This window comes from Lepidochelys olivacea (genome assembly GCF_965140295.1).
Source record: "Lepidochelys olivacea isolate rLepOli2 genome assembly, chromosome: 4".
Lineage (NCBI taxonomy): Eukaryota > Metazoa > Chordata > Testudines > Cheloniidae > Lepidochelys > Lepidochelys olivacea.
The window spans coordinates 66533956-66551697 of NC_140414.1; the positions used below are offsets into that span (position 1 = coordinate 66533956).

General features: G+C 40.0%; 1 protein-coding gene across 1 annotated transcript in view; it reads right to left on the reverse strand.

Moving 5' to 3' along the window:
- Positions 1–1137: 1137 nt before the first annotated feature.
- The window catches only part of DCHS2 (dachsous cadherin-related 2), a 235147-nt gene continuing 218542 nt past the window's right edge, over positions 1138–17742 (reverse strand). The window contains exons 17-20 of the mRNA XM_084625372.1: positions 15228–15358; positions 13311–13597; positions 11739–11877; positions 1138–5180 (exon numbers count right to left, since the gene is read on the reverse strand). Coding sequence (XP_084481498.1) covers positions 2551–5180; positions 11739–11877; positions 13311–13597; positions 15228–15358 — 3187 coding nt within the window. The 3' untranslated portion in view covers positions 1138–2550. The remainder of the gene's footprint in view (positions 5181–11738; positions 11878–13310; positions 13598–15227; positions 15359–17742) is intronic.

Below are 17742 nucleotides of genomic sequence, written 5' to 3' on the forward strand. Positions count from 1 at the left end.
GGGAGACCCCCTCCCTCAGGAGGAGAGGGAACTTGAACAAGGGGTCTCAAATATCCCATGTGAGTACCCTACCCACTGGGCTAACGATTACCAAGGGAACTGCTCCTTCTCCTCACTCTACTTTCTACCACACCGAGCATCTTGTAGAAAATTACTTATAGGGCCTGATGCAGTAGGCAAAGTCTAAGCAGGCTTACTGGATCGGGCCCTGCAGGCACCTTGGCTTTTCTTCTCCCAGTTTGTGCATTGTTATGGGGCTTCTTCTCAATTCAGGACTTATTTTCTACCTTCCACACGTGTAACTTGTCTACCTGTTTCTGCTGATACTATTGGCGGGCACTACCTCTACACTATACCTAACAGAGAATCTTCACAGCCTGATCTGGAATGGTTACAGGAAACAGATGTACTTTAGGTCTTCAAACTTGTCCTGGATTTTACTGATGAGTTCATTTTCTATGTGCATTCCACTTGGTCTCTTAGCTAACATAGCTAACTAGTGTATCAGCTAGTGCACACTGACTATTGTTAATTACTGAATTGCTAGTATCTATTATAGAGCTCTCGTATTACCTTTTCTGGGTGGTCACTATATGTTTTGGACATTTTTAAAGAGAACGACACTCCAGCTGTCACAAGTGATATTAGTAGGAAAAAATGGTCACCTGCATGCAGCAGTATTGTGTCCAGCACTTCATGAAAAATCAAACACAATAATGCTGTGCAAAATATTTATTCTTCCACTGATCATCTATGGATAAAGATGATTCCTACTATCATAATGTAAATAAAAATGTTCACTGCTCCTCTTCGGAGCACCAAACTCTCACTTGATCACGAGTACTGATACTGAAAACATTAATTTGGAGTTGAACAGACAGATAATTGAGCACTGTGTGCCATTAACACCTCCTGAAACTGTAGCGGTACATAACTGCACACCACAATGGGCACATTTCATTCTATTAACATGTCGTACAAATCAGAACCTAATAGGTCAGCAGACATTAGAACATTAACAGATGGGAGGTATGTTATGTGGATAATTTTTAACTGTTAGTAGTAAAAAAGTACATAAAATTATTTTTTAAAAATATTATATTTTTAGCTACACAATTATACATGTTATTAGCATGACATTACATTTTGGTTATTTTTATGTACATACATTTCCCACCAATACACAGTTCATAAATTAATACTGCCCATTTGGGTGCTAAAAAATAACTACAGTATCCAGAATAACCCAAAACTATTTAGTGTGAAAGTTCATAAATTAACTTTGAAATTTCAAAAACCAGACATGCATCCTGTAACAAGACAAAATGGAAAAAATACACTCTGCCTTCTTTGGAAAAAGGTCCAAGGAAGCTTATGTAACCCTGAGGTGGCCAATATAACGACCCCAAAAGCATTCTCAGTCATGGCCCTATGCCCATAAGCTTATAATTCCCTGTTCATATATTAATTGAGAATGACTACTTTCCTTTGCTTTCCCCTTCCTGGCACAGGCTTCTGGCTGACTCCATTTCTGATTCTTTTCTTTCTATTTCTTTTCTTGGAAACAGTTGTTGCCTGCATACTCTTTGGAACAGTATGTTGTGTACAGATAACTTAGGAGCAATGTCAGTTTATATCCAGAAAGGATCCAAACATGTGATCATGGGCAAAGCTGCTCAGAAGCCATTACACATATAATATACCCACTGATTCCAAAAGGGTAGCCACCCTTACTCTTTGTAAGGCATATTTCCCATAGTTCACCCTGTCCTGTTCCCCAAGTGCCAATTCTGAGTTAAAATTATGGTAGAAGCATATGTATGTGTGTTTTATTGATACGATACATACATACACAGAAACAGCATGGGTTGTATGTGTGTATATATACACATAAGCTGTTATATGTATGATATATATTACATACAGGGCTAGATTTTCTGCACCAGCTGAGATGTACTCAGCATAGTCCCAGTGATGAGTGGGGGAGTCACAGATGGCTTTATACAACCTTTATACAGCCCTGATCCTGAGACTGGTGACGCTACCTCAGCCACATTCCAAGTGGATTCCCCTACACAAGAGAAATCCGCAGGTAGCCAACTTTCCAGCTGCCACAAAAATAGCTTAAGGGAGGCAGAGAGGTATTAAAGGTAACCCTCACCAACAGTCAGCATTTTAAATTGAAATCCTCAGCGATAAACCATTAATCACAATGAAGAGTCATTGAAATCCTTAATGATAAACAATATAGCCTGTAATTTGAGTAAGTCAGCTATCAGACACCTGGGTATGTGATTTACATTAGATACCAGGGCTTTTAGTAGATAGAAAAAGGTAATTAAAGGGCAACTCTCACAGGTTTAGAGCGTATTTTGCAAAAAACATGATAGTGAGAAAGTTTATGACTAAAGTATCTTATCTTTTGTAAACCATAAAAAAATAAAATGAATACTGATGATATAGCTCTGACATGCTGTTTTACTCATTAAACAATGAACAAATATGTTTTAAGCCAAATTCTCCTTTAACATTTTACCAGTGGTTAATCACCTACACCTGAACTTCTTCCTCTGTTGCATGAATTTGGCCAGTTTGGCATGTTCCTGTCAGTCCTGCATCTGACCTCACTGGAGAAGCTGTAGGAGTCTGCATGGTAAGTAGAGACAGAGAAGGAGAAAAACTGGGAGTCATGGCCGGTGAAGGGTATCTAAGATTATGGATAAGGGGAGAACAAGGGTATTTTTTAAATGCCTGCCCAGATATTATAGTTGGCAGATGTGGTGGCACTGTCCTTATGCCAGGTTGAGCTACTGATGTTATCAAGGGAGGAGGGAAAATAAAAGATTTCTTCTCCTTAGGAAAGCTATGAATTTGTAAGCTTTCATCTTTTAGTTTTGCAATATCATTAAACACAGAGGCAAGAGGCTGAAATCTGGGTTCCCAGGTAAGCAAGTAATCCCAGTTGTAACTTCCTCTAAGATCCTCATCAGAGGCTACAAGGGTTGCAAGTGATCCATACCGGGAATCCTGGCCATCAGAGATGAAGATGTATTCTCTTGTGATGTCTGTCATTATGTCTCTCTCTTTTATCCCAATTTTTTGAAGAGTTTGGGACAGAATTTTGTTATGGGCATAGTTTGGGTCACAGCCTTCTCCTCCTCCTTCATCTTTGAAGGTGTGGAAGCTCTCTGCATTTTGAGTGGCGGTGAACACATCCGTTTCTCCAGACTGACAAGATAACTGGTCAGAGTCTCTTGGAATTCCTGAGTCTGGCACGCATGAGCCTCGCTCACTTAAAGCTGAACCCAACCCCTTTCTGCATGGATGCTCATTGATCCTTTTGATTTCCTCATCTTCTGCAGTTTCCCCTTCTGCTGAGCCATGACCACTAGAATCTGAGTGCCTGCTGGGGTTACCAATATCTTCCTTTTCTCTGATGCCTACCAAACTCAACCACTCTGTTATGGAGCCCATGGGAAGTGTACTACTTTCAGTGCTCTGGAGTTTCTGGCAGTCCTTAGGAATATTATCTTCATGGGTCAAGCTCAAATCAGCTGATGAAGATGATGTTTCTCTTTTCATACAGGAGTTTATCATGTCTTTTCGTTTGTATCTCAGAATAAGTGCAATAAGGCTGATGGCAAGCAGCAGGAACACTACAAAAGAGATAGTAAGGCTAATAGACAGGATGTTTACAGATGCTATGGAATAATTCTCAGGAGAGTTGGAAATATTTACCAGAACAGTGCAGGTAGTGGATTTAGAGTCCAGTTTGGGGCTGTGAGCTCTTACTAACAATTCAAGGTTGTCATCTTTCCTTTTGGTACTGCTCTTCTTTCTGTGAAAAGTTCTAGTCAAGTAGATATTTCCATTGCTCTGATTTACCGAAAAGAATGGAGAAGGTTTTAACAGGGAGTAGTGAATAACTCCATCCAATCCAGCATCATTATCGGATGCTGCCACTTTGCCAACCAGCTGACCTGCTTCATTTTTCTCAGGGAGACCAAAAAAATATTGATCTTCGGTAAAAACAGGATCAAATTCATCTGTCCCTTCAACATCTACCTGAACTGTTAATGTGGCTATTGAATCACCTTTGTCTTTTGCCTGGGCTATAAAACAGTACTTATTCTGACTTTCATAATCAAGCATTTGTTTTGTTTGTATATCTCCTGTCAAAGAGTCTATGAAAAACATGTCATGATCTTGAGGAGATCCATGATCAGACAAACATGATGACTGGATTGAGTAAGTAAGGTGTCCATAGGGACCTGTATCAAAATCCAGTGCATAAACTGTGCACACAAAAGAAAAGGCAGGCAGATTTTCATGGACAACACAGTTCAGGCTGGGAAACAAAAACAGTGGAGCATAATCATTGTCATCTAGGACACTGACAAAAACAACAGAAAAAGCCACATTTCTTACATTGACTCCTCCATCAGAGGCTTGAATAGTCAAAGTGAATTTAATTGTTTCCTCATAATCCAGAGTTCTGATCAAATCCACAGAGCCAGTTTTCCCATCTAATCGAAAGTGCCCCTTGTCATTTCCAGAGATTATAGTGTAAGTGACCTCTGCATTGGCTCCTGCATCACAGTCATTTGCTGAAACCACAGTGATATGACTACCTATTGGGATATTTTCTCTGACATGAATGCGATATTCCAGATTGCTAAATACTGGTGGATTATCATTAACATCTAGTACAGTTATCAAAACAGTAGCACTGGAATTCAGGGGAGGTGTTCCACGGTCAGATGCAAGAATGATCACATGGTGAGAGGAAGCAGTTTCCCTATCCAGCGGACTACTCAAAACAAGGTTGCCAACCATCTTGTAAGGTGGTGTTGATTCAATGACACTTGTTTCCACATGGAATAGGTTATTAGTGTTGCTGCTTATAATAGAGTATTCAATGTATGTATTTTCATGTATCCAATCATAGTCAATGGCTGAAAATGTGAGGATAGTCCCTCCGACTGAGGCATCTTCACTCACACTCACATTGTATAGTGCCATTGTGAACTGAGGTGCATAGTTATTTACATCCTGTATCTGTATCTCCACTGAAGTAACAGCAGTCAAAGCAGGGTCTCCATTGTCTTTGGCTTCTATAAGAAGGTGAATAACTGAACTCTTGCCCAGGTGTGGCACTGGTTTGGCAGTAAATACTGACCCTGAAAAACCAAAAACCAAAATCAAATGAAGAACACAACAAGTTAGGTACCTATATGGATTTAGGAGCTTAACTATAGATAGCCAGGTCTGAAAATCAATCTGATATAAAGGTAGTGTGTGTGTGGGTATGTGGAGCTTTTATACAGATAAAGATATAGATTACATATAAAGATAAAAGAATATTGTTAAGGTTGCAAAGTCAAGCACTGCTGTGATAACTGGGCATACAAATGCATCCTAATTGTGAGCTCAATCGTGAAAGGTAAGTGAAAGTTTAAAAAAATGTTACAATGCACTTTTAACAATAAATGCTGATTTTAAAGGCACAAAAGGGAGACAGACAGACTGAATTAATCCAAACAAAAGGCCTACTGATATAAACTCAAGGACTGTGTTGAAATTATGTCAAAGAATTCTAATAGACTGGTGAGCCATGACTTCCCTTTACAAAAGCCATATTGACTCTTCTCCAACAAATCGTGTTTGTCTATGTTTCTTATAATTCTGTTCTTTACTATAGTTTCAATCAATATGCCTGGTTCTGAAGTTAGGTTTATTGGCCTGTAATTTCTAGGATCATCTCTGGACCTTTTTATCAAAATTGGCATCACATTAGCTATTCGCCAGTTATCTGGTACATCTAGTTTAAGTGATAGGTTACATACCATAGTTAATTGTTCTGCAATTTCACATTTGAGTTCGTTTAGAACTCTTGGATGAATACCATCTGGACCTGGTGACTTAATTGTTTAATTTATCAATTTGTTCCAAAACCACCTCTATCATCACCTCAATCTGGGACAGTTCCTCAGATTTGTCACCTAAAAAGAATGGCACAGGTGTGGGGATCTTCCTCACATCCTCTGCAACAGCCTTGTCTTTCCTGAGTGTTCCTTTAGCACCCTGATCATCCAGTGGTCACACTAATTGTTTGACGGGCTTCCTGCTTCTGATGTATTTTTAAAAATGTTTGTTTGTCTTTATGTCTTTTGTTAGTTGCTCTTCAAATATTTTTTGGTCTGCCTAATTGCACTTGTAAACTTGACTTGTCAGAGTTCATGATTCTTTCTTTTTTCCTCAGTAGGATTTGACTTCCAGTTTTTAAAGGATGCCTTTTTTCCTCTAATCACCTCTTTTAACTCTGTTGTTTAGCCATGGTAGCAGTTTCTTTGGTCTTTATTATTTCTTTTATTTGGGATATATATGTAATTTGGGCCTCTATTACAGTGTGTAGTGAGGCAGAGGGCCCCCCCTTTGAGCCTGAGATTCAGGAACCACTATATTCTCCTTGGTGGGAGGAGCCAAGCCAGCCCCACCCACCACACCAGAAGCAGAGAGTCGGGACAGGAAGTGTGAGAAGTGAGCTCTTTAGCGCAGTTGGGCTGGGGTCAGTGAAGGACGCAGATGTCTCTAGCCCACTGCAGGACTCCGGACCAGACCCTGAGCTGTGCTGTGCTCTGCCCTGGAGGAGGAGACTAAGAGTGGAGAGGAGCTGCTGGGAATGCCATCTGTCACCTACCCCAAGGAGACTGAGGACCTGCCGACTACGGCGCCACACCAGTGGACTGTGGTAGGAAGTAACCCAGGGGAACCAGACATTAGTCAGGTTGTGCTGTTGCCACACGAGTCAGCATGTTTTTTGCAGGAACCCTGCTACCTTAGTGGCGGGATCCCCTGCCGCTGTTAGGGCCCTGGACTGGGATCCGGTGGAGTAGGGTAGGCCTGGGTCCCCCTACTTCCCTGTCACCAGCCCCAGCACTCGAGTGGTGGCATACTCCCTGTAGGCTGGAAGGCTTGTGACCTGTCTGTGGCTTGCCCCACCCAAAGACTGCAAGCCCCTCGACTGTGTGTGCTGTATGCCCTAGCCAGGAGGCTAGGTTACAGATTGCTTAATTGCAAGTAGTGGCTCCATAAGGCCCATCAGACCTCGGAAGAATTTTACTCTTTGAGTGGGACACTGCTGAATTTTCAATAGATACTGGTTTAATTTGAGAAATGTGTCCTGTGGTAAAAAGGCTCTCCCACCACAGAGTCCAGTACACAACCTGTAAAGGGAAGGCAAAGAACTGACTCTGGGAGATTTAGAGCCCCAGGTCTGAGAAAAGGTTGGTTGTAAAGACAATATGACTTAATAAGACCTCACACAGAACAGCCTTCAGTAGCCAATCACCCAAACAGAGGTAAACAAAAGTACCCTGATTCCTCAGATGAGCCGCTACCGCAGAGAGGCACTTTATAAAAACTCTGGGCACCATGGAGAAGCTAAATGGAAGTGCCTGATACTGGAAATAGTGTCCTGCTGCCAAGAAAAGAAGGTACTTGCGATGAGTGTGATGAATCAATATATGAAAATATGTGTCATTTGGATCAAGAGTCATAAACCAATCCCGGACAAATAGCAAAGTGGATTAGGGAGGCCAAAGTCAGCATACAGAAACAAGACTTCCGAACATATTTGTTCAAGTACCTTACATCTAGTATTGGACAAAAACCCATCGTTGTTCTTCTGCACCAGAAAGTAACAGGAATAAAAGCCCTGATCCCTCAGGTATTTGGACACCGTCCTATCAGGAGCCATTTTTCTACTTCTGCAAGCAGAATAGGGTAAGGGTAAGGGAATCTGTGTGGAGGGAGGGCAGTTGTTTGAATTATATGGCATAGTCCCTTTCTACAATCTTTAGGACCCACAGATCTGATGTAATCTACCTCCATACATTGATAAAGTGGGCTAGCCGTCTCCAAAAAAAGGGGTAGATTGGACTTGAATAACTAGCTCCTGACTCTTGATAGTCCCATCAAAACTGAATCTTGCTGCTTCGCAACAAAGATTCTGACATGGAAGGAGGTTGTTTAGATTTAAATATGGATTAGAAAGGCCTCTTTCTATGCTGACTCTGGAAAACTGCAGGATGCTGGTACTGTGGGCATCTTTTACTCGATGAGATGTACGACAATGAAGAATGGGGATAGGACTCCCTCTGGTACCAGAAAGGAGTAGAGGGCCTCCTCCTAGCAGAGGGAATCAAACCCAGAAAGAGGGCTGTCAATCTCATGTCCTTTAGTTTTTCCAGTAATTTGTCTTTTCGCTCAAAAGACCCTCCCTTTCAAAAGGGAGATCCTACAGCTTAAGTCTAGTGCCTAGCGCTAGAGAGGAAGAATGAAGCAAAGCTTCCTGATGGTCACAACAGACACCAATGCTTTGCCAGCAGTGGCCAGAGTGTCACAGGAACCCTGGGGAAGTGCTTGGCTACATTTTGACCCTCCATTAAAATGGCATTTGCCAACCCTTCTTCTGTCATCAGGTAAGTCCTGTAAAAAGAATGTAATCTTCTCCCTGAAATGGAATTGGTAGAGGACCATGAGCTCCTGATAATTCGCCAGCCTAATACAAAGGAACAATGAAGAGAACACCGTTCTCACCAGGAGTCAATCTTTTCCCCCTCCTTATCAGCTTGGGTGGCTGGGGTTGTCAAGATCTTGCCCTGTTACTGACAGCAGCCATGACCAATGAGTTACATCTCTCAGACAGGTATGAAAGTAAGAAAATCTCTCAGAGGATATTTGATACAACTTGTCAGCTTTTTTGGAGACAGGTTGACAAGAAGCAAGAGCAGACCACATGAATTTAGCCAGCTGTGGCAAATCAACCAAAATGAGTAGGGATATTCCACTCCTAGAAGTAACACCATGGACATCAAATGCTGGGTGTGAAGTCTCTTCCACTGGCACAGCAGGTAGTGTCAGAGTGAATACCATATGATTCACCAAATTGTGGAATTGTGCACTGGTGTCAGAAGACGAGGAGGCTGAAGCCACCTCCCAGTGTTCACCTATTGATAAGTCAGGTTCATAGTCTGTTTCTAAATTCTCCTGGTCAAAAAGGGGGACTCTACCTCTCTTTCTTCCTCCTCCGACAGTATTTCAGGCATCACTGTCTGTAGTGTCGATGGATCTGGAGGAGTTGGATCCAAGGAGCTCTGGACTGCCAGTTGCTTAGTAGATGAAACATTAACTTTCCATCTATGTAGAGGATAACTGAAAAAATCATGAGGTGGTCCACAATAAAGCAAAGGGCTCCAGGACGGCCAGTCTCCCCAGTAACTGGGGTTTGGCAACATGCCTAAAGGAGACAGATTAAAGGGTGGTAGAAAGCAAACCACTGGTCTCTGCATTCTTTCTCTAGCCTTCTCTGAGATAGAGTGCATCGGGGATAATGGATCCGAAGTGAGGAATGTAGATCCAGCTCTCTGTAGAGACCCTGTAGAAGTCCTATGAGGAGAAAGGCTACAGTGTTCAAGAGGAAAAACAGCCACTGCTTCTGGCCTCTTCTTCCTAACAGGAGATGAAGAAGAAGAAGAACTTGGAACTGGGAAAACATACCTCCGTTTAGAAATCTTGCACTTCACACTTGGATGAAACACATGAACTGGGGCTGAAAGGTGGACTTGGGCTGCCATGGTGACAGAGTTTCCCAAAACCAAGAATGTAGTCAGAACCAACACAGGAACCAGAGCAGGAACTGACAGCTGATTTGAAGAATTGGACAACATGGGATCGGATGATACATCTAGTTCATCTCCCTGACTACTGAAGCTGGAGGTGAAACAGGTCTCTGCATCGAAATCAAAGCACCCTTTGCAGAACTGGATGGATCTGATAGTTCTGATGCCTGGGAACTGGCATGGCTAACAGTGGCTGTCTTGCTCCTATGTCTCTTTTTCTTCAGTGCCCCAACAGCTGGAACCAAAGGTGCTGATAGCCCATGTTCTAACACATCAATCGTATCGTTTTTCTGGATCTGGAAGTGCCAGTCAGAACTGCCCTGGCCTTGCAGCCACAGGGGTTCTATGGGGATTGGATAGCTGCGAAGCACAAGGTACAATATCAGTGAGGGTGGCTGTACTGTCTCTAACCTCTCTTCCAGAACTGGGGCAGTCTAATCCCAACCATGTGACCCTTGGTTTGGAGATGGGTAACCTCAGGGGCTTGACTGAAGGAGTTGCAGGAACTAAGTCTGGCACTGACAGGGGTCGAAGTTTCTTGGAACCCTTCAGCCATTTGGAACTGCTGGGGCCCACACAGACTGTGACTGGCACCTTAGACCTTGAATCTTAGGTTTGGATGGATCCAGAGGGTCTAGCCTTGAAGGCTTTCTTGAGCAGGAGGAGCTGCAAAGGAGTCTTCCTATCCTTGCCGGTAGTGTCAATGGACCTGGAGGAGTTGGATCTTCTTGGAGAAAGGTTTGGTAGCTTGAACACCCAAAAGGCAAGTGGCCTTCTCCCAGGCACTTGAGAAACCGCTTATGGTCGTCAGATGCTAGGAAAGACAGCCGGACAGGAAGCTAAACTCTTAATACCCAGCTTTTACTGCATCTTCGATTCAGCCACACTCTGGAATGGGGAAGAAAATTCTGACTAACTACTAAAACAAGCTAACATTAACTATCTTTAAAAGAAAGAGGCCTCTGACACTGAGGAAACAGGAGAACTTCACATCCCTCCAGGCACACAGTAGGAAGGAACTGAGTGCTCTAGCCTTATATAGCTTTGCCCTCAGATCATTGGTGACACTGAGGAGAGGGACGGGGGCACATGAGAGCACTCTAGCTGATACTTCTAGAAGAAGGTTCTATGGCAATGCACTGCAGTACCGAGTGGGAATATGCAGAGCCACTTGAAGGGCAGCAAGTAATATAAGTGATTTGAATGCACTCAAATTGAATAAGTGGCCCCATGCTGTTTTTACAGTATACAGTCAGCTCTAATGGCTATCTCCAAAATCCATTTAAAATATATAGTGGCAAGAATTTTTCTGTATAAACAAATACACACAAGAGACATTAGCAGATTTAGATGCTAGTTTCTGAAGAGAATGATATTCTTCAGAGAGGCCTTTCTTGTGTTAAAAACCTTAGTTATAAATTCCATTGACAATTACTACATAACACAAGTCATGTATAGTACTAGCTGTTCCAGTCTTCAGAAACATTAGACCTGAGCACAAACACTGCACACAAGCCTCATTGTAAATATAAGTAGTACAACTGGCACTTAGAAGATATTGATTAAGCATGAACACCAAATCAGCTTAAACTTAATGCAAGAGTTACGGTAGCTTTCATTTTAAATCATGGTAGAGGAATAGTCTACAGGATGCTGAGACTAGTAGCTTTGTACCTAGCCTGAGGATAGACAAAGGACTTCAGTCTTTAGTGCTATCAGTTCTTTAGCTTTCAGCAGCACTACTTCCATCACCTTTGCTTCACATAAGTTCTGGCTGAGGTTCACAGTAGCTATGTGGATAAATCGAGTGCTATACTCCCAGATGCCATCAGTTTCTCAGCTCTCATAAGCAGTCAGTCAATCACCTTATTTCCCCTCTGCTATGGCAGAGGTACACTAAAGGAGTGTGCACTGTGACTCCTTCAGGTGCCCTTTACTTATGGATAAACAGAGGACTGCAGGCACGAAAGGCATGCAGAACTCTGATCACCAATAATAACATTTGGCAATGGAATACGAATTTTCACTTCATAATAAATTGTGTAACAAACTCACCATTTTTGTGATCAATTGAAAATCCCTCATAAGACGACAACATTTTGTAGGAAATAATTCCATTATGCTCTGAATCTCTGTCTATAGCAGAGACAGTCAGGACAGAAGTACCTACAGGAGCGAGCTCAGGCACGGTCACCTGAAGTGTAACCAAAAGTGAAATGTTTGATAAGAGTAACATAAAAGGTCTTGGACACAGCAAGTTACATTTTTGTTGATTTGATTATAGAAAACAAATACAGTTCCGAGCTTCGCGAAAGGTTTCACCTCCCGATTTCCTTAAGCTTAAAAAAGCTAATAGGGCTGAGATACTAAAACAATGCTGGCAACCAGTCCAAGATTCAGAGTGAACTATATTTTTTAAGTAAAATTATCTATTTGAGATTTCATTCTGACCATTATTTCTTCTGAAGTAGTTCAGTGAGTTAGAGAGTTTAAAATGTCTCTCACTGCAACAAAACACTAATGGAAGCAAGGCTTCTCACAATATTGCAGCTCAATTTAGTTTCCCTTCCATGGATATCTTGTTTTTAGTACATGGAATAGAGTTCTGAGGCCTATTTTGAATTATTCAGTTGACCATATATTGTCCTGGTCCCTTAAAAGATTGTTATATGCTCTAAAAATCCAAGTGCCACAGAACTTAATAATCAACAGATCACTGTTATAATTTAGTTTTTGTGAACTGCTTACTTTCTTCACAGAATATTGGAAAACAAGGAAGCATTTTCCTCTTTCATGTATTTCCATTATTTGAAGCCCACATGCACTATTTTTATTATCAAAATTTCCTTTAACCTTTTCAATCAAACTTCTAATGTTTATATGATACAGCAACTATCTCCCTCATAACTTCAGCTGTTACACATCTAGTTAAAATCACTTTAATACATGGATTATATGCATTTAAATCCATATACAGAATAAAAATGAAAACCTGAGAATAGAAGGGGTAAAAATTTCAGTGCAATGAACAGGTAATGAGATGTGCTTTTATACTTTGAGTGCAGGGGAGCTGTGTAATCTTACTGTCCAAGAAACACATCAAAATCACAATCTTTGGGCCAGAAACTCAGTTGGTTTATATGTAGTTGATTGAACAATACTTATTTCCTTCAGTTAAAAATCTTGCATAGTGTTTAGTGTTTCCCTAAACCATTCTGCAAACATAGAAGATAAAAGGGACATAGAAAGATTTCTCTCTCTTGATCCCTATTCAAATCCAGCAGAAGACAATATTAACCAACAGTTATTACCAGTTGCTGGCTGCTTGGTGGCCTATATGAACAGAGTGTGGTGGTCTCAATCAAATTTATTATGGATATTTACACCATAAAAAAAATAGCACTAACTGGCACTCTTCTGGGCAGTCTCAACAATGAGTCTAGAGAATGAAAAAGCTTGGAAATGTAACTAGCCCCTCTAGGTCAGATTGAGGTGTACCTGAAGTGCTGTCCCTGCCGATGCTGTAGTAGTTTGGTGGATAGACAGAGATCCTCCCTCTCCTAAGAGGTCATATACATCTTTCAAGAGCATTTATACATATGGTGTCTCTATTTGCCACCTTCTTACCTGATATGAATACTGAGTAAATACTGGTGGGTTGTCATTGACATCCAAAACTTGGATGGTGAGCTCTGCTTCTGTTTGATGCACAGAATCTGACACACTAATCCACAACTCATACTGAGCAGTTTCTTCAAAATCTAATGGTTTCACCAGTGTGATCACTCCAGTGTGTTGATTAATAGCAAATTTCATTCCCGGGTTGCCATCTTCCGTAAAGCTGTAGAGAAGAGCTGGGCTTAAATCCACATCATTTGCAGAAACCTGAGTCACTACGAAACCAGGTGGGGCATCTGAAACAGTGATGTTCAAAATAAATCTAGTTAGTTGAAGTATATATAGTTAGTTGAAGTACATTTTGTAAATTTTAGTTAGTTGAAATATATTTTATAAATTTTAGATTTTACATGCATAGTATTTTTACAGTATTTTTGGCATATTTTGGCTTAGAATCTTGGTATATCTTAGAATAAGAGCAAGATATGGGCATGCTATATAAAGCAAATATCAGGAGCTACAGTAACCCTGCTTCATTCCTCAGAAGCGTGACCTTTAACTTGTATTTTATTTTAGACTTTCAGCCCTATTGTATCCCACAAAGACTACTCCTTCAAGGGCAACTTCAGGAAAGTATATAATTTTCTACATAGAGTTTCCTATGAATTGCTCAAATAGGGGATAGTGACTTATTGAGAGGAAAGCCTGAGGCCAGGTCTACATTCAAAATTTAAGTTGACCCAGCTATGTCACTTAGGGGTGTGAAAAATCCACAACCTGAGTGACATAGTTAAGCGGACCTAACCCTGGGAGTAGACAGTGGTAGATGGATGGAAGAATTCTTTTGTCGACGCAGTTACCATCTCTTGAGGAGGTGCATTAACTACACTGACAAGAGAACCCCTCCTTTTGCTATCATGAGTGTCTACACTGAAGTGTTATAGTGGCTCAGCTGCACCACGGTAGCAGTTCAAGTGTAGATAAGCCCAGATGCAACTTTTGTCAGAATATTTGGGTAAAGCATAAGTATCCTTTTGTCTTTGTGGAATCAGGGCATGCAAATCCTAGGCTCTCCTGGATGAGGTAATGGTCAGTGGACATGAGATCTTCAGCAAAAGTTGGTACAGGACACAAGATCCTGAGGGCTCAACGGGCCCTTCCATGAGTTTGGGAAATGAGGACTAGATAGTTTAAGGCCAACATTCTCAAATTTGGTGCTAAACTTAGATATCTAAATAGAAGTGGCCTGACTTACATCCACATGAAAAAGTACAACTTTGATACACTCTGTCAACAGGAGCTGTGGATGCGCAGCATTTCTGAAAATCAGGCTACTTATTTAGGTGCTTAGATAGTGTCAGAAGTGCCCAACATGACACATACAAGTTAGAAAAGTTTGGCCTAAGTGGTCCAAGGTCACATAAGAAGTCAGATGCTGAGCTGGCATTAGAACTCAAGAACTCCAATCTCCATGCTCCATACTAGGCCATGCTGCTGAATGTTTCTAAAGAAAGGTCTCATATTATGGAAAGAAAATGTTTCCTTCAAAATAATAAAATTCCAAAGATTTTTTTCACAGCATTGGCTTTAACAGCATTTTTTTCTATTAAAAAAAATAGATAAATTTAAGACATCTGTGGAATTTGAGCCTGGAGTCCACAGAGAATATACCACAGCTGTATTTTTTTTTTTAACATTTCCAGTATTTTGGCTCCGAACTGTTCCTAAATATAATGTCCAAAGATTAAGAATCATGCCTTTGAAAGCAAAAGCAGATCATATTTGCTTCAATATTTCTGTTAATATTGCCATGATTTTTTGAGATTTCTTCCACTAAAACATTTTGTTACAAATCAAAATGAAAGGTAATATCTTGATCTGACATTCCCTTGACTCAGTAACACTTTTCTGCACCGTCACACTTACTTTCAGAGACTCCCACTTTGCCTAGTGGTTGGATTGTTGGGGTATTGTCATTAACGTCGACTACCTGTATCGTTACTATGCTTGTAGCAGAAAGGCTGGGGGTTCCTCTATCAGCAACTTGCACAACTAACCTAGTATTGAAAGGAAGTCACAGTTGTCACACGTAGCCAGAAATAATAGAATTATTCAACACTGATTTCAAACGTACAAAACGAAAATGAAAAACGATGAGATTAGCTAATATGTCTTACCTTTCTTCTTGCCATTGCCAAAATCACATTTTAATTTCCAATATACAAATGAGTGACTACAATTTTATTTTTTGAAGGTTGAAAGAACAAAGTCCAAGGGGACCTAGGTGACAAAGACATACTGAACCCAATGAAACAATGTAACAACTGCTGTAGGATTGACTAGACAGTCACCCTAAAAACTCAGGGTGAAATTCTGGCCCCATTTAAGTCAATGAAAGAATTCCTATGGACTTCAATGAGGCCAGGGTTTTCCCATCAGCATATAAAACAAGCATCTACTTTTAGGTCTTCATTAAACACCTGGACAAGGAACTGCTGTCGATTCTTCTAACATTACTTTCATTTTCCTAGACAATGTAACAAAGAAAGCAGTGATCCAATCAAACAAAAAATCATAAAAAGAAATTTGCTCCTGACATTGTTTCTCAGAATTAACTTCTATACAATCAAGATCAAATTGCTTATTATAAACAAAGATGGATAAAAAGAAAATCCCCAGAAAGGGAATTTAGGGTTGAACCTAATTCAGCTCCATGGATTGTTCTATAACTCCTTGAAAAAAAAAAGATGTGGTCAGAAGGTCAGACTAAACAAAGGTATATACACTGCAGGGGCTTAGCAATGTCAAATGTTTTATATAGTATAAACATTTAAATGGCAAGCAGCACTTTCTCTGTCTCCCTCGTTGAGTTTGAAGAGTTAAACTCTTCCGTCATCTTACAAGCACTTTCTGATGAAAGGGACAAATAAATAGTGACTTTCTTAATGTTCACCTGACAATACTGAACACCAAAGCTGTAATTCAAGCTGTGGATTCTACTGCCATCATGAACCACACATGCTGTACTCTGAATTTTCTTGCTGTTTATGACACCAGCAGAACACAAAACTTGAATTACAGACTTGTATTCAGTTGGTAACCATCTATGTAATTCCATACAGAAAGCCTAGCTGGTCGAGAATGAATATTTTCAAGGTACACATGGAAATGTTTTACTAAAAATAATAATTTTCAATGGAAAAAAAAATCTCATAAAATCATCTCAGCCCAGACATTAAAATTAAGGTTCTGTCAACACTTTTATTAAAACCCTCTATTTCAAAGGACTTAGAAATTCTAGGGGATGAAAATGTCTGATTTAGCTGAAACAAGCAACTGTTTTCAAATTTTGAGAGGAAAAAATGTAATTGGGCCATTTTGAAAAACATTTAAAAAAAAAGTCAGAAAAACATTTTTTAGAACAGTTTCTGTTGCTCTTCTGATTCCTTTTACTACAAATAAGAAACCACAGATTATTAAGAATGAAATGATATATAAACAAACATCAAACAGAATTTACATTAAAAGAATGTTATGGTTCTGATTTAAATACTAAATAAAAGCAAATTCACATTTAAGGACACAAGTAGGTATCATTACATTAACAACATGAATGCTTCATTAACTGAGAATTTCCTTTAGAAGATTCATTTCAAATACCCTTTTAAAGTATTATTTCAGCAAACTAAATCTTTCTACTATTGTAGATACATTAAAAATAATGGCGGATACTCTTGGCTCAGGAGAAAATGAAAAATAAATTAAATGAAATATTCTGGGCATTATGTTCACACAAAATCATTCCTATAGGAGACTATTGCCATAATTATACTGATATTTTTAAAAAGTCACATTCTGGTAATACAGTTGATGTCGTTTTCTAAATTCTGACTGGATAATTAAAAATCTGAGGCCCAGTAGGAAAAGAGAACTTGTATATGCATTAGCTGGTGCTACAGCCATATGAAAAAAGTCACAATTTCAATGATACAATATACAGTAATTTAATTTCTTAGAGAACTGTAGTATATAAAACTGGTTTGCTATGCTAAACAATTGACATATCTTTACTTGCATGCTTTCTTTACCTTGTAATTCTAATTATGGCATGATTTGTAATGTAAGAGTCAAGTTCACTTGATTATGAATCTGGGAGTTGCAGGAGAAACACAACAAAACTAAGTACAAAAAGGCTTATAGATGAAAATTCTAGTACCTTCCACATGGATAGAACCCAGGTAACAATAGTCAAAGCAGAATTAAGAACAAATTCAACCTTAACTATAGCAGTCAACACATTGCTATTTCTGGGATTAGCAGTGTTCTCTTTATGTTGATACTGCTGTAACTGGGTTTATGCAGGGAAACTGGCTGTACAATTCTTGCTAATTAAGTGGAAATCAAGGAAATGTTCTTACTGCCGTAAGGGATCACTCCTATT